At 43.5% G+C, this 23,767-nt stretch overlaps 2 protein-coding genes across 11 annotated transcripts in view; one reads left to right on the top strand and one right to left on the bottom strand.

Moving 5' to 3' along the window:
• The window catches only part of LOC126483998 (DNA-binding protein Ewg), a 125,372-nt gene extending 124,143 nt beyond the window's left edge, over positions 1 to 1,229 (bottom strand). For 4 of the 6 annotated variants that reach the window (XM_050107303.1, XM_050107308.1, XM_050107309.1 and 1 more), the window contains exon 1: positions 1,151 to 1,229. The gene's annotated coding sequence lies outside the window, so the exon portion shown is untranslated. The remainder of the gene's footprint in view (positions 1 to 1,150) is intronic. The other 2 variants (XM_050107305.1, XM_050107306.1) reach the window with 2 other exon arrangements.
• The window catches only part of LOC126484000 (5-demethoxyubiquinone hydroxylase, mitochondrial), a 57,728-nt gene continuing 34,931 nt past the window's right edge, over positions 971 to 23,767 (top strand). Inside the window, exon 1 of one of the 5 annotated variants that reach the window (XM_050107315.1) lies at positions 971 to 1,094. Coding sequence is in view for 1 of the 5 variants with exons in the window: in XM_050107314.1 (XP_049963271.1) it covers positions 1,314 to 1,337 (24 nt within the window). In the remaining 4 variants the exon portion in view is untranslated. The other 4 variants (XM_050107318.1, XM_050107314.1, XM_050107319.1 and 1 more) reach the window with 4 other exon arrangements.

The following is a 23,767-nucleotide window of genomic DNA, read 5'->3' as shown; positions in this document are numbered from 1 at the left end:
CTCCGTCATTACCTAATGAAACAACGAGAGAGAAGTGAATTTTTTCTGTAACACGAAAAAGGAGAACGTACCACATTATAAATTAACATATCGGCACAACAGTGCCCCATAACGATCCCCAAGTGTTAGAAGTTTTATTTTATCATACGCTAGCACACAAAGGTCCTTAATTCAGTCAAAGCATAAGCACCACTTTTCAATATTTTTTTAAAACCGTAACAATAGGCCTATGACAATGCTTTTCCCTAGATTCGAATTTCGAACTTCCGATGAGCAATTTATAATACACTGCACCAAATGAGTGGGAATAAACTATAAGCATGACGAAACAACAACATATATCAATCGTGAAAATCAATATTCCGTAAACAGGGCTGACTTGGAACTATGGGATGAGACATTATCTCGATTAGCAATCACCTTATCACTGTAATAAATGTCAAGTGTAACAGAAAAAGCTCTATTTTTCTTTACTTACTGAGAATATCACTACCGAAGCGATACGCTGAGTATCTCGTCTTGTCTGTTCAAGGGGGTTGATAAGCCCATATTTGAGGACAGACAGGGATAAACTGAAATATGGCCACCCTAAATTCGAATAATTTAAACCACAACAGATTATGAACCATTATAACGCTTATATTTATGTTTCTCAGGCCTACTATCGGCTCAACTGGCGGCGCATAAGCTCAGCGAGTGCTTTAACTTACGCTACACAACAAGAAATGCGCGGCACAGCACTGAGCAGGCCCAGTTAAAATCCAGATAGTACGGCTGCGTACGCACCTGCGTGAAGGGAGGGTCATTTCAACATGAAAACATGTCTCCGGTTCCACTCCGAAGAAACTTAGGGAGAAAGTAATCACGCCAATCACTAATTACGTATCTAAATGGTTCAACGACAGCACCATGTTTGTAAAACACCTATAGCTAAAAAATCCAGCAAGGTTCTATGAATATCGATCGAAACCTTACTTTCCGAGGAAATGTCCAACAAAATATTCACAGGCGCCATTTTGCCCGAGCCTGCGCACAAGCCACTTCAGCAGACGATACGAAATGTTTGAGTGGTGAAGCAGAAATCTGTCATAGAAGTCAGTAATAATCACTACCGCTATCGCACTATGCGCAATAAGACTTATAGACATACCTTATTGTCTCTGTATGTGACATAGGCTGAGCTTTTGGTTCCCGCGTTTTTACTTCCTCTCTAAGCGCTCTCGAACGCCTGTATGTGTGAGTAGATCGCGCAATATGCCTGCCATCTATCAGCGAAAGACAAAAATTGTGTCAGACGCTGAAAAGTGTTTGTGATGGTTGTTGTTCATATCAAAACAGTAAGCTCTAAGTTTCGTTGGCTATCAGTATACGACCAATATTTTTACTAGAAAGCAGTGGCTAAGAAGGTTGTGCATAATTACTGTCGATATAAGGTTACTGAATGAATCAGATATACCGACGTATAAATTTGAAATGAGCATCTTATGGGATGCTGCTTGTACGTAATTGTAAGGTGCTCAGATTGGTCTAGGCTGCAATCAAATATTTTGCTGCTGAAATTGCATATTCTATAACCGGAAGAGTTTCGCGGTTATAGTTGTTTTTACCGTTCTGGGTGTGTCGAATAGAAATGCGGAGTTGAGACTGGAATTACCTTGTAACACGAGGATGGTTTGACCAGTGAAACTTACAAGTAGTTTACTCCATTGGATTTAAGTATTGTAGGGGTATCCATGTCAGTTGTTAACTGATGCGTCTACATTACTGATCTTTCGACATAACGTCCGCCGTCTATAGAGGAGGAAGAAAGCGCCAGGTTGTGTTTTATACAGATAATACCTAAGTTAAACTATAACGTTCAGCATTACTTCATACGAGATTTTATTTTTTGTTCTTAACGTAATTTCGTCCATTCACAAACTTTCCGTCATTACCACGTAACGTGCGTCTTGTGGTAATAGGCAGTTCATCCAGAACTAGGTTCAAATTGCAGTACAGTTATTTTTTCCGTCAAAGGAAGTAAAATGTGAAGAGTTCTGTTAACAACCACAAAGAGGGGTGGTGTTTTTAGATATGCAAAATCTCCCCAGTAAATTAGGTTTAAGTGTAAGCCAAAATGCTGTTCTACCTGCTACTGATATTAAAGTTTCACGACAAAGTATGTGATTTTTGAGAACATAACCAACTTCGAAAAGAATTTGTTGTCAGGTAGTCAACATCACAGCATTTCGACATAAATAAGCATAATACTTGGCTTGCCTTCAGGAAGTTTTATAGGTGTTGATCTAGTAAGAACTGTCGTTAAATTCAGTGTTTAGCAGTAGATTTGTGTAGAAACAAATACTCTATGACAGACGTAAGTAAGGAAAAAAAAGTGCAGTTTTAAAGTAATTGCTGATTGGTCAGATAACTTGTTAGGCACTATCATGAAATGAGATGGAACAACAACATGTAGCGGGGAATGCAAAAGCCAAAACTTGGCTTATTATTTTCAATTACATGTCTATTCTGGTGCTGTTTTAATTAGAGAGAGAGAAAGAGAGAGGGGGGGGGGGGGGGCGCCTTGCTAGTATTGTTCATTGGTGGCAATAGTGTTGATGGTTCTACAATGAGGATACTGTACATTATAGCCCATTAATAGCAGCTTTAGGAGCTCTAGTAATTGATCTATGCAGAGGATATTGAAAACACTTTATGTCCCCTGTTCAGGCACTGACCACTGATCACAATGCAATAATACAAAGGCGCTTGAGAGCTATTGGCAAGTGTACTGTTAATCTTTATTCATGTTCTCATCTTCAGTCCAAAGACGGGTTTGATGGTGCTCTCTGTGCAACGCGATCTTGCGCAGGCCCCTACATCTCCGAATAACTACTGCAACGTTCATCCTTCTGAATCTGCTTACTGTATTCATTTTTTGGTCTCTCTGTACAATTTAACCCCCCCCCCCCCCCCTCTCTCTCTCTCTCTCTCTCTCTCTCTCTCTCTCTCTCTCTCTCTCTCTCTCTCTCTCTCTCTATCCCCCCCTCTCCCTCTCCCCCCCCCTGCACTCCTCCCCCCCCTCCAGAACTAAATTGCTAAATTGGTGATCTGATGTGTTTTATCAACCAATCCCTCCTCCTAGTATGGTCATGCCACAAATTTCTTTTCTTCCCAGTTCTGTTCAGTACCTCTGCATTAGTTACGTGTTCGACTCGTCTAATCTTCAGCATTCTTCTGTAGAATCACATTTCAGAAACTTCTATTGTCTTTGTGTAAACTGTTTATTGTCCATGTTTCACTTTCATACATGGCTGCACACCATACAAATAATTTCAGGAAAGACTTCCTGACACTTACATCCATATTCAATGTTAACAATCTTCTGTTCTTCAGAAACACTTTTGTGGCCATTGCCATTCTACATCCTTATCCTTTCTACATCGGCCATCATCAATTACACTGTTCATCTACTACTTTTAAGTTTCTCATTTTCTAATCTAATTCCATCAGCAGTACCGAATTTAATTCAACTACTACTCAATTATCCTTGTTTTGCTTTTCATCTGCGTCTTCATTCTGCAAACCTCCATTAGATGAGAGGGTTTCTTCCTGTTCCATTCACATATGGAGTGCGGGAGAAATGATTATTTGGATGCCTCTGTGCATACAGTAATTATTCTAATCTTGCCCTCAAAATCCCTATATGGGCGATATGTAGGGGGCTGCAGTTTATTCGTAGAGTAATCATTTAAAGCTGTTTCTTCAAACTTTGTTAATAGACTTTCTCATGATAGTTTACGCCTGTCTTCAAAAGTCTGCCGGTTCAGTTCTTTCAGTATCTCTGACACACCCTCCCATGGATTAAACCAACCTGTGACCATTCATACTGCTCTTCTCTGTATACGTTCAATATCCCCTGTTAGTCCTATCTGGTGTGGGTCCCACACACTTGAGCAATATTCTAGGATGGATCGCACGAGTGATTAATGCAATCTCCATTACTGTGTAGACTGATTGCCCTTCCCTAGTATTCTGCATATAAACTGAAGTCTACCTCTTGCTTTACCCACGGCGTAGCCTAAGTGATCATTCAATATTGGGTATTTGTATGAGTTGTGGCTGATTCCAACAGTGAATTGCACAGTTTTGCATTTCTGAACATTTAAAGCAAGTTGTCAATCTTTGCACCACATTGAAATCTTATCAAGATATGACTAAATATTTGTGCGGCTTATTTCAGATAGTACTTCATTATAGATAACTGTATCATCGCCGACCGCGGTGGTCTCGCGGTTCTAGGCGCGCAGTCCGGAACCGTGCGACTGCTACGGTTGCAGGTTCGAATCCTGCCTCGGGCATGGATGTGTGTGATGTCCTTAGGTTAGTTAGGTTTAAGTAGTTCTAAGTTCTAGGGGACTGATGACCACAGCTGTTAAGTCCCATAGTGCTCAGAACCATTTGAACTGTATCATCTGTAGAAAGCCTTGTGTTACTATCAATGTTGTCCGCAAGGTCATTAGTAGGCCTATACAACATGAAAAGCATTAGTCCCAACACACTTCCCTGGGGTACACTTGAAGTTACTGCTACGTCTGATGATGACTCTCCATCCAACATAACGTGCCGTGTCCCCCCTACTTAAAAGTCGTCAATCCAGTCACATATTTCCCTTGATGTCCCATAAGATTGAACTTTTGACTGTAAACATAGATATGGTAATGAATCAAATGCTTTTCAGAAATCAAGAAATACTGCATACACCCAAATGCCTCGATACAAAGCCTTCAGTATGTCATGTGAGAAAAGTGCAAGTTGGGTTTCACATGATCGATGTTTTCGAAATCCATGCTGGTTGATATTGAGCAGGTCTTTTTGTTCAAGATACTTCATTACGTTTGAGCTCAGAAAATGTTCTAAGATACTACAACAAAATTGATGTCAAGGATATTGGACAGACACATGTGACCTGAGCTCTTTTCCAAAAACTGGGTATGGTTTTTTGTTCAGGGGATGTACAATAGATTGTAATTAGAAGAGCAGCTAACTCGGCCACAAATTCAGTATAGAATCTGATTGAGGTTCCATCTGTGTTGCATTGTTGATTGCGTTAACTTAAACTTACGGACTGACTTTTTTCAGGTTCATTTTATTTATATCTCTTATTACTTCTCTGTTGTAATTTCATGTACTGACATGTTTCATGACCTTGGAGATTTGCTCATCAATTTGGTCCTACAGAACTTGATGTGTAAATACATAAAATAAATCTGGCTCTGGAGCTTTGTTCAGTTTTAATGATTTCAGATGTTTCTCAACACCACAGACACTAATATTTATTTTGTTCATCTTTTCAGTGGTACAAGGATTAAATTGGACTATTCTCCTGTCCCCCCCCCCCCCCCCCCTTTTGAAAAGGAACATTTGAAAACTGAGAAGCATTTCAGCTTTTACTTTGCTATCCTCAATTTCAGTTCCTGTTTCATTTGGTAGGTACTGGAAAATAACTTTGGTTTCACTAACAGCTTGTACATATGACGAGAACTTTTTTAGGGTTCTATGAAAGATCATTTGACAATATTCTACTACAGTAGTAAGTGAAGGCTTTGCACATTGCTCTCTTGACAGCCAAACGCATTTCATTCATCATCTCTCTCTGTCTATAGCCCTATGTTTTGTTTTACACCAGCAATCTCTGTTTCTTCAGGAGTTTCTTTATGGTGACACTATATTGTGTAGGTTCCCTCCCATTGTGGACTGGTCTTCTGGGTATGTATCTATCCAGTGCGTGCATAGGTACGTTGGCATTTCATCTACATGCTCCTGCCCTGTGCTGAAAGTTCCAAGCTCTTCATTGAGATATGACACTACTGATTCATTTATCTAGTTCCCTGAACATAAATATCGTTTTGCTTGTTTTAGTTGTCCTTCGTACGTTGGTAATAATTGTCGCCAAAACTGCATTTGGTTGCTGATACCAGTCTCAGTGTGGAATCCTCGAAGAGGTCAGGTCTATTTATTGCCATTACATTCAATATGTTTTCATCATGAGGGGTTTCCTATCTACCTGTTCTAGGCGGTTTTCGTAGAAGGCATTTAGTATTGTTTCACAGGATGTCTTATCATGCCCACCGCTAACAAGTCTGTAATTTTTCCATTTAATTGTTGGATCATTAAAGTCGTCACTGATGATTACTGTATGATAGGAGAAGCTTCGTACACGTGAACTGAGGTTTCCTCTAAAGTTTTAGTTTTTGGTTATGTCGGAAGATGAGTGGTGGGTGACAGAAGATTCCAATTATCATTTTATGCCCACCCCTGATATTAAGTCTCGCCCAAACAATCTCACTTGTGGCTCCAATTTCTACCATTTGAGTGTCTTGTCTCCTGCAACAAAAACACTACCTCCATTTCCCATTTGCCTATCCTTTTGGCATACACACAATTTTTCTCCAAAAATCTCACTGCTCTCAATTTCAGGTTTCAACCAGCTTTCTGTACCTAGTATTATGTGATCTTCACTACTTTTCATGAGCACTTTGAACTCTGGCACTTTGTTGCGAATGCTTCAGCAGTTTATGATTAGGATTTTAATACTCTTACTTGTGTGAGGTATTTCTTGTGATCTAACACTGATACTTCTGGGTTTCCTATAGCTATTGTTATCTGGATTGAATGGAGGGTCGCCTAATATAAAAAAAAAACCCTTGTGTGCATCCCACACACAGTCAGCTACCTGAGCAGCAGCCTCTGATGTGTAGTGCACACCTGACATATTTATGGGGACCAAACAGTTCTCAACCTGTGGCACAAGTCCAGGAAGTCACAGCCTAGCCTGTCACAGAATCTTTGAAGTCTCTGGTTCATTCCTTCCACTTGATTCAGAACCAAAGGGTCATGATCAGTTCAGGGGGCAATTCTGCAAATTCTTAGCTTTATTGAAACTCCATGTGCACGACTGGTCTTCTAACTGACAGTTGCTGGAATGACCCAACTACCTGTATGACCTCGGAGGCCAGGTGGCAGGCATCATTAGTTTCAACTTGTGCCATAATCTGCAGTTGATTGCACTCTACCCTTTTGTGTTTGCATCCTCCTGACACCGGACAAAACAGGTTTCTCCAAATGAGGTGAAAAGTGGCTCAGTTTCAGTGAGAGAGAGCACCTCAAACTTGTTTGTTAGAGATATCAGCACAACACCCTTAGTCCTCCCTGGTCCCTGTCCACCCTGCACCTTACAGCTTGATCTATCATTGACACACCACTCGCAGTCAAGTGGACGAGTAATGACAGATCCTGTACTTTCTGCAGAGGAGACAGGATCAACAGGAAAATATAGTACTTGCAGTAACGCTAGTACTGGTATCAGAGACTCTCGGGAGCTCTTCCAATACATCAATTTGCAGCAGCTGCCAATCGTTTGACACTAATCAGGGTGTTTTCCAGCTGCTTACAAATGTCAACCAATTCAGTCTTTCTTTGAGAATAGCATTCACAGTGGGGCTGCGTTTGGCTGGTGCAGTTTATTACAAGGCAGTGAAAAAATAAATTGAGCACGCTGATTATCTTTTAATGTGTTAGCTAAAAAGTTGCTAATTCACTATAAGAACTGAAGCAAATACACAAAATGAGATTTCTATTGAGGCAACACAAAAACCTGTGGTACAAAATTATTAGTTTCTTAAAATGTTTTGAGGTTAATTATAGCTGCTTGCCACTTGAATATAGAGCTGTTGTTGTTGTTGTTGTGGTCTTCAGTCCTGAGACTGGTTTGATGCAGCTCTCCATGCTACTCTATCCTGTGCAAGCTTCATCTCCCAGTACTTACTGCAGCCTACATCATTCTGAATCTGCTTAGTGTATTCACCTCTTGGTCTCCCTCTACGATTTTTACTCTCCCCGCTGCCCTCCAGTGCTAAATTTGTCATCCCTTGATGCCTCAGAACATGTCCTACCAACCGTTCCCTTCTTCTTGTCAAGTTGTGCCACAAACTCCTCTTCTCCCCAATTCTATTCAATACTTCCTCATTAGTTATGTGATCTACCCATCTAATCTTCAGCATTCTTCTGTAGCACCACATTTCGAAAGCTTTTATTCTCTTCTTGTCCAAACTGTTTATCGTCCATGTTTCACTTCCATACATGGCTACACTCCATACAAATACTTTCAGAAATGACTTCCTGACACTTGAATCTATACTCTATGTTAACAAATTTCTCTTCTTCAGAAACGCTTTCCTTGCCATTACCAGTCTACATTTTATATTCTCTCTACTTCGACCATCATCAGTTATTTTGCTCCCCAAATAGCAAAACTCCTTTACTACTTTAAGCGTCTCATTTCCTTATCTATTTCCCTCAACATCACCCGACTGCATTCCGTTATCATTGTTTTCTTTTGTTGATGTTCATCTTATAGCCTCCTTTCAAGACACTGTCCATTCCGTTCAGCTAGTCTTCCAAGTCCTTTGCTGTCTCTGACAGAATTACAATGTCATTGGTGAACCTCAAAGTTTTTATTTCTTCTCCATGGATTTTAATACCTACTCCAAATTTTTCTTTTGTTTCCTTTAGTGCTTGCTCAAAATACAGATTGAATAACATCGGGGAGAGGCTACAACCCTGTCTCACTCCCTTCCCAACCACTGCTTCCCTTTCATGCCCCTCGACTCTTGTAACTGCCATCTGGTTTCTGTACAAATTGTAAATAGCCTTTCGCTCCCTGTATTTTACCCCTGCCACTTTTATAGAATTTGAAAGAGAGTATTCCAGTCAACATTGTCAAAAGCTTTCTCTAAGTCTACAAATGCTAGAAACGTAGGTTTGCCTTTCCTTAATCTTTCTTCTAAGATAAGTCGTAGTGTCAGTATTGCCTCACGTGTTCCAATATTTCTACGGAATCCAAACTGATCTTCCCCGAGGTTGGCTTCTACCAGTTTTTCCATTCATCTGTAAAGAATTTGCATTAGTATTTTGCAGCTGCGACTTATTAAACAGATAGTTCGGTAATTTTCACATCTGTCAACACCTGCTTTCTTTGGGATTGGAATTATAATATTCTTCTTGCAGTCTGAGGGTATTTCGCCTGTCTCATACATCTTGCTCACCAGATGGTAGAGTTTTGTCAGGAATGGCTCTCCCAAGGCAGTCAGTTGTTCTAATGGAATGCTGTCTTGCTGTCTACTCCCGGGGCCTTGTTTCAACTTAGGTCTTTCAGTGCTCTGTCAAACTCTTCACGCAGTATCGTATCTCCCATTTCGTCAGTTTTGATAAAAACAGCATCCTCTGCCCAGTCACGGAGGTTACTCGCTTGTGACAAGTTGGGGGATGTTTCAGTTACCATCACGCCCCATAAGAGTTTAAACATGTTCCAGTGTATTATATGCCATAAGTATCTTCATTTGCAGTCAGCCGATGAACTGTGCGCCAACCTGGAACGACGAGGTGTTCACTTTGTCCGGCGTGTCCATCGGGGTCCGAGGGATAATCGGGTAGCCACCGGTGCCTTCATCTTGGCCTTCGAGGGTGAAACCTTACCCGAAAAGGTCAAGGTGATGGTTTACCACTGTGATGAGAAGCCATATATCCCTCCCCCGATGCGGTGTTTTGAATGGTGGAAGTTTGGGTATATGTCATCCCGATGTACTTCCGGCGTCACATGTCAAAATTGTGGACGTCCTTTGCATCCCAATACTCCATGTGCCCTGCCTCCTATCTGTGTTAACTGCAGAGAACAACACCATTCCCCTTGCTCACCGGACTGTAGGATTTTACAGAAAGAACGAAAGATAATGGAATATAAGACCCTGAACCGCCTGACCTACACTGAGGCTAAGCGGAAATATGAGAGACTCCATCCTGTGCCAATGACATCCACCTACGCCGCCACTGCGACAATGGTTCTACCATCTCCTGTTTCATTGCGTACAGTTGGCTCTCTGATCTGTCATACTCCCCCTGCCCTCCCTGTTGCTCCTGCTCCATCTATTTCAGGAACGACATCCCCCCAACCATCGGGGACATCAGTTCCCACTTCCCAGCCGGAGAAGCGTAAATCTTCTTCAGCTCCTCTTGCCAGGAATGGGTCCCTTGGGGCTCTCCCTTCCCAGGTTCTGACCAGTGGAAAAGCGGACACCTGCCAGTGGCTGAAGCAACCACAGGTCGCTGGTCATAGGGCTTCACGGTCCTCGTCCGTCCCTGAGACTGACCCAGTGTGAAGCCCTCCCAGCCAGAACCACCAAAGGCACAGCGAGAAAAACAGAAAAAGAAGAAGGCACCCAAGAATCCAGACCTTGCGGTGGTCCCAATCCCACTGCTCCCTACAAGCTCAGCATCTGAGGACGAGGTAGAGATTCTGGCGTCCGCTGAGGACCTAGATCTCGCCGGACCCTCAGACCCAATGGATGTCACTCGCATGGGTACTCAGTCGGTGGCGGCAGGTGACCCAGCGGCGTAATCTGCCTCCTCAGTCTCTACACGCCTTTCTCGGCCATGGACAATGTCATCCTCCAGTGGAACTGCAGTGGTTTCTTCCACTGTCTTGCTGAGCTCTTGACAACTTCTCAGCCTTCACCCTTTCCTCTGCATTGCTCTTCAAAAAACTTGGTTTACAGCGATGCAAACTCCTGCCCTCCGTGGCTATCGGGGTTATTATAAGAACTGGGCAGCTTATGAGAGGGTATCTGGTGGCGTCTGCATCTACGTCCTTCACACCCTTTACACGAGTGTGACCCTCTACAAACACCTTTAGAGGCAGTCGCTGTTCGGGTGTGGACACCTCAGGCCGTTACTGTCAGCAGGCTGGCGATGTCCTGCAGCATATCTTGGCTGCACTGATAGCCCGCACTGATAGCCCAATTGCCGCCACCTTTTCTGTTACTGGGCGACTTCAACGCCCATAACCCTCTGTGGGGTGGATCAGTGGCAGCTGGCTGAGGCAATGTTGTTGAGCAAGTGTTGGCACAGCTCGACCTTTCTCATTTAAATAATGGTGCCTTCACACATTTCAGTGTGGCACATGGCACATACACCGCCATCGACCTTTCGATCTGCAACCCTAGCCTATTACCACCTGTCCAATGAAGTGTGCATGATGACTTGACTTGTGCGGTAGTGACCACTTTCCAATTTTTCTGTCCCTGCCATAGCATCACTCTCCTGGACGCCCCTGTAGATGGGGTGTGAATAAGGATGTCTGGGACTTGTTCACCTTCATTGCCACTATTGAGCCTCTTTCCAATGACGCTATTGATGCAGTGGTTCACTCGGTTACCACCGGCATCGTAACTGCCGCAGAATCTGCCATTCCCTGTTCTTCTGGGTCCCCTCGGTGGCAGACTGTACCTTGGTGGTCGCCAGAGATCGCTGAGGCAATTAAAGATCGCAGGCGGGCCCTCCAGCGTCAAAAGCGGCATCCCTCATTGGACCACCTCATCACCTTTAAACGGCTCCGTGCACGAGCCTGCCGCCTCATTCATCAATGCAAGCAGGAGTGCTGGGAAAGGTATATCTCCACCGTAGGCCTCCGTACCCCTCCATCGCAGGTTTGGGCCAAGATTAGGAGAATTTATGGCTATCGGGACCCCGTCAAGGTACCTGCGCTTTTGCTGAATGAAGCGGTCTGTACTGACTCCACCACACGTGCAAACCACTTAGCAAAGCATTTTGCTCAGAGTTCCTCTCCTGTGAATTACCCACTAGCCTTCCACTCACTGAAAGAGCGGTTGGAATGTCGGAGCCTTTCATTTCACACATGCCACCCTGAATCTTACAATGCTCCGTTCAGTGAGTGGGAATTTCGAAGTGCCCTAGCCGCATGCCCTGATACAGCTCCCGGGCCAGATTGCATCCACTGTCGGATACTCAAGCACCTCTCGGTGGACTGCCAACAACGCCTCCTAGACCTTTTCAACCATATCTGTGTTGAGGGTGAGTTCCCGTCGCCATGGCGGGAAAGCATCGTAATCCCCGTTTTGAAACGTGGCAAGTACCCACTGGAGGTGGACAGCTACCACCGCATTAGCCTCACAACGTTTTTTGCAAGTTGCTCGAACGCAAGGTGAGCCGGCGGTTGAGTTGGCTGCTCGAGTCTCAGGGCCTTCTGGCTCCGTCTCAGGGTGGGTTTCGTAAGGGCCGCTCTGCCGTCGCTAATCTAGTGAGCCTGGAGTCTGGCATCCGTACGGCCTTTGCCCACTGTCAGCATCTGGTTGCTGTCTGTTTTGACATGCATAAGACTTACGATACGACATGACGACATCACATCCTCTCTACACTTCATGGTTGGGGTCTTCGGGGTCCACTGCTGATTTTCATACAAAATTTTCTGTCACTTCGTACCTTCCACGTGCAAGTTGCGGCCTCCCGTAGTTCCTCCCGAGTTCAGTAGAATGGGGTATTGCAAGGATCCATCTTAAGTATCTGCCTCTTTTTGATTGCAATCAATGGGCTTGCTGCAGCGATGGGAACATCTGTCTCAGCTTCCTTGTATGCTGAAGACTTCTGCCTATACTACATCTCAACTGGGCTGTAGCGCATGGCTTCCAGTTTTCGGCTTCCAAGACCTGCATTATGCATTTCTGCCAGCGACACACTGTTCACCCTGAGCCACGGCTTTATCTTGACAGCGAACCTCTTACTGTGGTGGAGACGCATCGGTTTTTGGGATTGGTTTTCGATTCCCGGTTGACTTGGCTGCCTCATATTTGGCAGCTTAAACAGACGTGCTGGCGGCATCTTAACGCTCTTCATTGCTTAAGCCACACCAGCTGGGGTGCCGATTGGTCTACTCTTCTATGGTTGTACCAGGTGTTAATTCAGTCCCATCTAGATTATGGGAGTCTGGCTTATGGTTCGGCATCCTCTTCCGCATTGCCACTGGAGCTTTCCGGACGAGCCCTGTCAACAACATACTTGTGGAGGCAGGTGTCCCTCCATTGCGATTCTGCCACCAATGATTACTGGCAGCTTATGCTACACACGATGCCCGCGCGTCCCAATTATCGTCTCCTGTTCCCTCAGTCCGTCGTCCATCTTCCAGAATGGCGGCCCTGGTCAGGTTGTACGATCGCAATTCGCGTCAGAGCTCTTCTCTCTGGGCTTGAGGTTTTCCCTCTTCCACCTCTTTTCCGGGCCCCTCTGTGTACACCCCCGTGACGTGCCCCCCCGCCCATGCCTTCGGCTCGATTTGGCACAGGGCCCGAAGGATTCACAAAAGTTTCAGCTCTATCCAAAGGCCTCACCTTCAGTCCTACACTCAATCTAACCATGTTGGACTTGTCAAAGACCTACTCTCTTTCTCCTGATCTCTGCAGGGGAAACACTTCCTCCAACCATAGCCAACCTAATCCCATTATCGAACCCTTCCTCTTCCTCTCCCAGTTCATATTACCATACAACTGTGATCCTCTCCCCTCTGGGTCACCTTCCAGAAATTCCTTACTGCCAACCTGGCCCCACCATTCTTCCCCAGGTCCCTTCCTAAGAACACTAGTCTTTCAGCAGAAGAAAGGACAGCCATACACAACCTGAGAACATATCCTGACCTAATCGTCCTAACTGTAGACAAAGGTTCCACCACTGTTGTTATGAATTGCAAAGACTACCTGGCAGAAGGCAACTGCCAGTTGTCTGACTCCTCCCCTATAAACTCTGCCAGAGTGATCCCATCTCACAAGTCCAACTTAACCTCCAATCCATGTTTAAAGTCTTAAGCCTTTCCCAGGACCTCTCCCCTGAATCCACTTCTCTCCTCACCCCCACTTTCTACTTGACCCCCAAAATCTGCAATGCCAACAATCCTGGAAGCCCTATTGTAGCTGGTTATTGTGCCCCCACTGAAATAATTTTGACCCTCATTGACCAACACTACCAATTAATTGCCTAAAATCTATCCTCTCATGTCAAAGATACCAAACACTTCCTTCAAGGACTGTCCACTATCTCTACCCCTTTACCTCCAGGATCACTACTTGTCATTATTAATGCCACTTCCCTGTGCACAGACATGTCTCATGCCCTTGGTTTTACTGCTACTGAACACTACCCCTCCCAACATTCCTGAGACTCAACCCACTACCTCATTCTTTACTATCTAAAACACTACTACTTCTCCTTTGAAGGGAAGGCGTACAAATATGTACTACAGCCTTGGGCATCCGTATGCCACTCACCTATGGCAGCCTGTTCATGGACCTTCTAGAGGATACCTTCCTAGCTTCCCCAAACCCTTGGTCTGGTTCACCTTCATCGGTGATATTTCATGAACTGGAATCAGGGCCAAAACACTCTATCTCCATTCCTTCATAACCTCAACACCTTCTCTCCCATCTGTTTCATCTGGTCCTCCTCAACCAAGTGTGCCACCTTCATGGACATTGACCTCCTCCAAATCTGATTGCCCCAACCACACCTCTGTCCATGGTAAACCTACCAAATACCAACAGTGCTGCATTTCGACAGCTGCCATCTGTTCCACACCAAGACATTCTTCCCATACAGTCTGGCCATCCAGGGATTGGGTATTTACAGTGACAAGAACCCCTGTGCCCGGTATGTTGACAGTCTAACAAAAACCTTCACAGAGTGGTGCTATCCCCCAGACCTAGTTCAAAACCAATTCCCTGTGCCATATCCCTTCACAGCCCCTACCCTCCCGCCACCCCTAAGGACCAGGTACAAAGGAGCACCCTCTTTGTCACTCCTTATCACCTCGGGCTAGAGCAACTGAATCACATCCTTTGACAGGGCTTTGATTATCTGTCGTCATGCCCTAGTATGTGGGACATCATACTCAAGATCCTTCCCACCCCTCCTAAAGTGGTGTTCCATCACTCACGCTACCGTCACAACATGTCACTCAGAACCCCAACCTCTCAAACATGCTACTCACAACCCCAACCCCTTGTCACATGGATCATACTCCTGTGGAAGATCCAGGTGCAAGACATGTGCAACCCATCTACCCAGCCCTTCCCATTCCAGTTCTGTCACAAACTTATTCTACGCAATCAGAGACTGGGCCACCTGTGAAAGCGGCCATGTTGTACACCAGCTCTGCTGCAACCCTAGCACAGTTTCTTTTATTCGTGTGACTACCAACCAGCTGTCCACAGGATGAACGGCTACTGCCGAACTATGGCCAAGAGCAGAGTTGACTACCATGTGGCACAGCATGCAGCTGAACATAACATGATTAATTTCAATGACTACTTCACAGCCTCAGCCATATGGACCCTTCGCTCCACTACCAGCTTTTATGAACTGCACACATGGGAGTTATCTGTAAAACACATTCTCCACTCCCAAAATTACCCTGGCCTCAACCTATGAGAACCTATTCCCCTCCACCCCTTTGTCCTATCACCTTCATCCAATTCACGTCCCATCTACCTCATTGTATGCCACTTTCTGCCAAAGCAACCACTGCTCTTTTCCCCATCTCTGCTGCTCTCCTTTTGCTCTACCCATTCCTCCCTGCCCCTCCTTCCCCTACAGCCTCCCACACTGCACCTGAGTGCCTTGTCTTGCTGCCATCTAGTTCCTACATCTCCACCAGACAGTGCTCTTCTCCCCGCCCCCTCCCCTCCCCCAAGAGCATATTCAAGAATTCATTACAGAAGATTACTCAATGCCATTCAAAAGGGAGCCATAACAGAAGCATCAGACTCGTCAATGTGGGAGCAAAATGAGGGGCTACAAAGCAGTGTCAGAAAGCTACTGTGATATTGACTGGTCAACATAACGTTGGTCACTGTTGATGCAACATGTGAGGATGATGATCGGTCGTGACAGGGAACTAAAATATGCTTTCTTGTCTAGTAGCCAGATGGCAACTTGCAGCATATTGCTTGTGTGTGTGTGTGTGTGTGTGTGTGTGTGTGTGTGTGTGGTGTTGAGCTATGTCCAGACACAGCATCATTACACAGTGTAGCTCTTTAACAGAGGGATGAGCTATCTTTTCTGCATTATATTTATAACAATCATTGCTCAGATATATGCATGATGTAGGCTTAGATATATGTATGTTGTAGGCTTAATCATCTTTATTTAGGAAGGCTGCACTCGTGCAACAACATTAACTGCCAACAGTTTAAATAACTCTTCTTCAGGAGCATTTATGGCCTTTCTTCTCTTCTAAGAAAAGACCTATAACCGCAATATAACCAGTGGCAGATCTAAATGTAATGATGATTTCTCTGTTTGGCACTACATGCCGCAAATGCTTAATATTGGAAGTTACTCATGATTAATTTTGGAAAATAACACATGCCTCATAATCAGTCTTGTATTAATGTACCTAATTTTGTGAAGATGCAATTCGAAAATTATCTTCATTTTAGTGTTTGGGAGTTGGATCACCAGTGTTAAATACTGTTCACACAATTGCTAGTCACAATTTCTTGTGCCAGCTGCTGTGGCTGAGCGGTTCTAGGTGCTTCAGTTCGGAATCGTGCTGCTGCTATGGTCGCAGGTTCGAATCCTGCCTTGGGCATGGATGTGTGTGATGTCCTTAGGTTAATTAGGTTTAAGTAGTTAAGTCTAGGGGACTGATGACCTCAGATGTTAAGTCCCATAGTGCCTAGAGCCATTTGAACCACAATTTCTTGTTTTTTGTGGCTACAAAAATGAAGACCTGGGAGCAGCGGAATGCTTAAATAGAAGTGAAACTGTTTGCATAAAATGTATCAGCCCATTCTGACATTCATCCTATAATTTTCAGATTCCAGACTTTATGATGGGGGCAATTAGGAAAAAAGAAAAAGAAGTGTGTCTATAATAATTGGTAGTGTTCAACTAGTTTAATCATTCTTAACACAAATTAACATCTTCATAAGAGAGGCACTGCTCGCGTCATCTTGTCAACACTCAACACTTAGGGTTAAAACACAGGACCTAGCAACACATTTACAGCATTCATGAAATAAAATAAAACATGTTTGATTATGGGTTCTCCTCTTCAGAGCTGCTTCTGGCTTTTTCTCTTTTACCTAAGTATTAGTTGATGTGTAAGTTTGTAGCATTTTTCGTTGCATGTTGGTATTCTGGTTGCTGTGGGTTTATTTAATGATTGTCATTTTTTATTTGTAGTTCATTGTCACTGTTTGAATTTACATATTGTCATTTTGTGATATAGAGGTAGTGAGTGGAGCTAAGAATGCTAGAAAATGGAGTGCCAAGTAGAGAAATCTAAACATTTCTGACATACACTGATCTGCCAGAACATTATGACCATGATGAGCTCTGACACCACGTTCAATTTTATCCAAGATGTGTTTGAACGGATTCAGATCTGTTGAGTTGGGGTGCCAGTACATCAATTGGAACTAGAACATCAAATCATTCCATCACGTGCCTGGCCTTGTGACAGGGTGCATTATCTTATTGAAAACTGCCACTACCATTGGGAAAAATGATCATTATGAAGGGATGTACATGGTCTGCAACCAGTGTACAATACTCCTTAGCTATCATGGTGTCTTGCACAAGCTCCACAGGGCCTATGAATGCCCATTTGAATGTTCCCCAGAGCATAATGGAGTGGCCGCCAGCTTGCCTCCGTCCCACATTATAGGTGTCAACGAGCTGTTCCCCTGGAATATGACAGATTTGCACCCTCCCACCAGCATGATGATGAAGATATCGGGATTCATCAGACCATACAATGCTCTACCACAATGTCCAGTGCCGGTGGTCATGTGCCCATTTCAGTCATAGTTGCCGGTGTCGTGGTGTTAACATTGGCACATACATAGGCTGCTGTCTTCGGAAGCCCATTGTTAGCAGTGTTCAGTGCACTTTGTGTCCAGACAAACTTGTACTCTGCCCAGAATTAAAGTCTGATGTTAGTTCCATCACTGTTTGCTGCCTGTCCTGTTTTACCAGTCTGTCCAACCTACAATGTCAGACATCCGTAATGAGGGGTGGCTGCCTAGCCCCACAATGTCTGGACATGGTTTCACTTGGTTTCACCACATGTTGAAGACACTTACCATGGCGCTCCTCGGACACCCAAAAAGTCGTGCAGTTTCCGAAATGCTCGTGTCGAGCCTCTGGGCCATCACAATCTGCCTTCGGTCAAGCATGAATAGATCACCCTGGAAGCATGCTTACTGATATTACATGCACCGTGTGTGTGTCTGACTAGCAGTCATTCCTCCCCAGGTGATGCTGCTGTCGTGTGGATGGGTTTATATCGATAGCAGGCTGGTGCTCATATTCTTCTGGCTGATCAGTGTATTCTTCTATTTGAGCTCAATAGAGGGGTGACAGCAGTGGAAGCAGACAGAAACATTTGCCCTGAGTATGGGGATAATGCTATTGGACAGCTGGCAAATGTGATGAACTGTGACCATTTCACCACTGTGCAACATTTGCATGGAATGGGAAGGTTCAAAAATTGGGCGTATGGGTACCGATTGCTCCAAGCCAAAATCACAAAAATCAGTGGGTGGCCATACGAGCATTTCTGCTTGCTCATCGCTAGTTGGCTCATGAACAATACCAACCATTCTGATCCTGTATTATTACAGGTGATGAGAAATTGTGTGTATGTGCTAACATTAGAAAAAGAAAGGAATGGTTGAGCCCAAGCAAAGTGGCACCTCTCTATACAAAGACCTGTGCACACCCACAAGAGATAATGTTATGAATCTGGTAGGACAGAGACGGTGTGGTGCATTATGAATTGATTTCCTGAGGTGTAACAATCACTGCTGGCATTTATTGTCAACAACTAAGACCTCTTGCAGATGCTTTTCAAGAACAAGAGCAAGGAAGACTGTGAAGTGATGCTATCCCATGATAATGCCCACCAGCATTCTAATCGACCAACAAAAACACTATACAGGCATTGGTTTGGGAATTCACTCTGCAGCTACCTTATTCACCTGATCTTGTGCCCTTCGATTTTCACCTTTCCCGCTTTCTATCAAACAACTTTCAAGGAACTTCCTTTCCAGATGAAAATGTGCTCCAAATGTTGCTAGAGGAATTCTTTGCCTTTAAACCACATGAACAGTCGTGGCACTGAAAAGGTATTCCATTGGAGGAAGGCAAGAGCATACCACCTCCAGCAGAACCATGCCTAGTACACCAAAATAGTGTTCAAACTACCCTCTGGTTTGTGAGCAGCTTCAGCTTTGTCTTTTACTGCTGAAAAAAAAGTTTTGTACCACATTGATTACTTGTGTAGTTCGGTTGGAAACCTCTCCCTCACTACTCTTTTGAATATAGGAAATCACTACGTATTGTTACCTGTGTTATGGAAATAAAGGCAAACCTGTCTGCTGTGTCTTGAATCGTGAATTGGAGTGAGCTAAGGCATATGTACACTGTAGTCTGTCAACAAGCCTCGAAAGGCCATCTCCAGTTTAAAATGTGTGCTCAATGTAATTTTATGGGAAATTATCTGCTGAACTGGTGTACACTTCAGTTACTTCATTTGAACATTTGACCACTGTTGTGACACACAAAACACTGCTGTGTAGTGGGGTCCCAAATAAAATGGTAGTGCAATTTTTTTATCAATTTACTTTGCAGTCACAGATGAATATTAAAAAAGATGATTTGATTCCTGTTATAATTAATATAAATTTGTTTGGCTCTCAGAACTGGCATGTTTGGAGGAATATACATGATTCTGCAATCTTCTTGAACAAAAAAAAATAAAAAAAAACACAAAACACTAATCCACTGTTACTGTCTTCTTTCCTATGTTACCTGACATTTCCTGAATTTTGTAAGAGGCTCATGCCTTGTGAAAATGTTACCGGAAAATTTATTTGGTCTTCATGATATCTAATCTTTAATGTTTAATACTGAAATATAGATATGCTTTAGCTTCAACTACTTGTCTTTAACTGAGCACAATGTCAGTGACTTAAGTGAAACTAACCATAACATATTCTTAAGCATTTTAATGCTCGTTACTTCTTTTTGCCTACCAGATACACAATGACCATTGTAATTAACATTCGGATAAAATAGCCACAGGTTGCACACAGTTTGAATCAATATTATAGAGACCACAGTCAAAATGCTTACAGACCTTTGAGGCGTGGTCTTGGAGAAGCATCCTGAAGATCTCATGGGCAGACAGAATGACCAGTGAAGTAGTTTTCAGTATACAAGTAGAGGAAAAAATGTTTTGAAGGATAATCTAGGAAAAATACTAATAGATCAACTCAAAATCAAACAATGGGAATAACAATAGTATTATGAAAAAGGATAGATTGTGTAATATAATAGAAAATAATTTAAAAAATGAAAGGAAGGAATGAAAGAAATTGGTTGGTAATTGTTCTTTCGCTTGCAGTGAAGGGAGAATATTAGTACAATTGCATTATTATGAAATGTTCTGCGTGTGCAAAATTGTGCTATTGTTCATTCACTTTACCTTGTGACATTTCTTTTTCTGTGTCCATCACTATATTTCTCATCTTCTGAAAGCTTCTCCTTCTGTTAATTTTACGAAAATATGACCGTGGACTTCTTTTCCTCCATTTCAATTGTAGACTCAGGCAGCCGACTCCAGGGAACCCAAGTGACTCCCAAGATGATGCAAAATATTAAAGAATTTTTCTTGACTTGGTTCTATTTCACTTTAATAAAAATGATTAACATTGTCATTAAGTCTTCTCTTATTCGGAAAACACATATGATACAAAAGACTCGTAGCCCATCATACTCCGAGCAGTACAGCATAACAAAACTTCTAAATACGAGAGAGCCTGACTGAGACTTTCTAAAAAACAAAATCATATACAAATAATTGAATGAAAGTCCCTTCATTTGTCTGCGTCCCACCGCGCATTCACAATTAACGTCTTTGCCAATGCTTACGATCGATCGGTGTTCAAAATTTTTTTTTTAAATAAACATTAACTTTACGGTATCCTGGGGGTCCTTCATTACACACGTACACAATTGCTAAACACCATGTGGAGGAAATGTTGAGTCACAGGTATAGTGCTGCTTGTGGGAGCATGCAGGAATGCAATGGGGACAGGGTACAGTTGCTAGGTGAAGTTGAGAAGTTTGAGGGCGGGGTGGGGGGTAATGGAATAGTAGATAAGGGGATCAATACTAGTGGGTGGGTTGGCGGAGTTAAAGACTGTGTGGTGCTAGAGTGGGAGCAGTGAAGGGGATACGTAGGTCAAGGACAGGGAATAGCACTAGCAAAGGTTGAGGCCAGGGATTACAGGGACAAAGAGTATACTACAGGGAGAGTTCCCAACTGTGAAACTCGGAAAAGCTGGTGTTAATGGAAGGATCAGATGGCACAGGCTGTGAAGCAGTCATTAAACTGAAGAATGTTGTGTATGACAGTATGTCAGCAACTGAGTGGTCCAGCTCTCTCTTGGCCACAATTTGTCAGTGGCCACTCTGGTGGACAGACAGCTTGTTGGTTGTCATGCCCACTAAGGATGAAGCACAGTGGTTGCAGCTTAGTTTGTAGATCACATAACTGATTTTACTGATAGTCCTACTTTCAATAGGATAGACAATGCTTGTGACCAGACTAGAGAAGGCGGTGGTGCTGGTGATGGTAGTGGTAGTGGGAGGATGTATGGGACAGGTCTTACATCTAGGTCTATTGCAGGGATATGAGGCAAGGGGTTGGGGCAGGGATCGAGTAGGGACGGACAAGGATATTGCGCAGGTTCGATGGATGGGGGAATACCGTCATGGAAAGGATGGAAAGGGTGATTATCCAGAATCACATTCCCCGCCATGGTTTCAACTAGTTCTCTCTTCGTGCCCTGAAATGGGGAATATCCTTCCCTCCCCTTCAACGGTGGTATTCTGGTGTCCACTGAACCTGTACAATATGCTTGTCCATCTCAGCTTCAGCTCTGCTCCTTACCCCTTTCCTCACGGCTAATACAGATCTACATGCAAGACTTGTTCCATACCTACTCACACCACCACCTACTCCAGTCCAGTCACATGCATCTCCTATCCATCAAAGTTGGGGCTACTTGTGAGAGCAGCCATCAACCTAAACTTCCAACACAGTGCTGCATCCTATGTGAGTATGACAACTAACAAGCTGGTTATTTGCATGTGTGGCTGCCACCAAATTGGACAGGAGACAGCTGGATCATCCAGTTGCTGAACATGCTGTACAACATAATGTGCTTCATTTCAATGACTGCTTCACAACTTGCACCTTGTACCATGTGGATGAATCCTTCATACTAATACCAGCTTTTCTGAACTGTGGAAGTGCGAACTCTCCCTGCAGTGTATCCTACTTTCTTATAACCCCCAGCCTCAAGATTTTCTGGTTCTTGTCCTCCACCTACATACCCCCTTCCTTGCTCCCATTTTAACAGTACACAGCCTTCTTTTCCACCAACACAACCACTAGTCTTTGTTCTCATCTCTGTCTCTCCTTTTCTGCTCCCGCTCCCACTCCCCTCCCCTTCCCGCTCAAATTTCCCAACTGCACATACCAGCCCGACCGTGTCCTCACTGCACATTTGTGCTCCTGGACCTTCTTCAGACTCTAGTAATTCTGATTCAACATTACTGGAACTTCACATCACAGATTCAGTAAGTCACTGTGAGAAAATATGCAATAGCATGTTAAAATGAACATCTTATGGAAGGTTTGTCCTTTCACGTTTTATAACATAAATGCATTTGAAAAGAGTTACCCAATGGTCTTCACTTTCACCTTTTTCCAGCTGCCTCTACTTCCTCAGTTGCTCTTTTCTTTTTCTTGAGTAGTTGGTGATCAATTCCATGCGGAGCTCTGGCCATCCTCTCAACTGTTGGTTGATCAGAAGCTGTCTGTCTTCTTTAACAGTAGTGATAATACAAGCATTACTTTGTACTATGTCAAAAACATCATCTCGTTCTGAACAAAATTGGTCATCTGATGATCATTTGGCAAGCTTTGTAGATACCTCCATTGTTGATACGACATTTATAATTTTGATGCTCATTTTTCAGTTACTGTGTTGGAATTTTTTTCTTGTAATAAATCATCAATTCCTGCACCACAAACATTAGGAAGACACCTTTATCATTTGTTATACAGATGTAATTTTGCTTCCAGTTATTTCATGGAAGTAATACCTGAGTAAATAAATTTTCTTCCATAAACGAACTAAACAAGGCATTATCCTTGCTACAACTGCTACAAAGGGCGTTCGAAAAGTTTTGCACAGTCGTCTCTAATTTTTTAATTTTTTTGGAGGAGGAGAATGAAATTTTTTGTGAACATACTTGGAACATTTAGCTATACATTGAGCCTACTCAATGTAGCGTCCATCAGCTGTGATGCATCTGTCCCAACATTCTTTCCATGATGTAAATGCACTTCGGTAAAATTCTGGGGATTGACTTTTACACCATCGTTTGACACAGGAAATAAGGTCTTTCTCACTATCAAATATTTCACCGTGCAGGTGGGCCTTCAGATGACCAAAGAGATAAAAATCAGGCGGAGCCAAGTTCGGGCTGTATGGGGTTTGAGCTGACTGTACCGGTGATACCAAACTACCCAATGACAAACGAGTCATTTCAGCAAGCTGTCATGTCGTCACACATCTGTCATTTTGGATGATTTGATCAATGGTCTTATTCACATCACTCACTGCCGTCGATGGTCTGCCGCATCGTGGATTGTCCATTAGAGAGAAATCACCTTCTTTAAACCTCTGCAACCAGTTCTGGATACTGCTGTGAGCCACTGTGTCCTCCACATAAACAGGGAGCAACTTCCTGTGAAACGATGTGACAGAGTCATTGCTGGTCTTGAAGAGGGACTCAATCACCGACC

Source organism: Schistocerca serialis, chromosome 6 (assembly GCF_023864345.2).
Source record: "Schistocerca serialis cubense isolate TAMUIC-IGC-003099 chromosome 6, iqSchSeri2.2, whole genome shotgun sequence".
Lineage (NCBI taxonomy): Eukaryota > Metazoa > Arthropoda > Insecta > Orthoptera > Acrididae > Schistocerca > Schistocerca serialis.
This window is presented reverse-complemented; position numbering and strand designations above follow the sequence as displayed.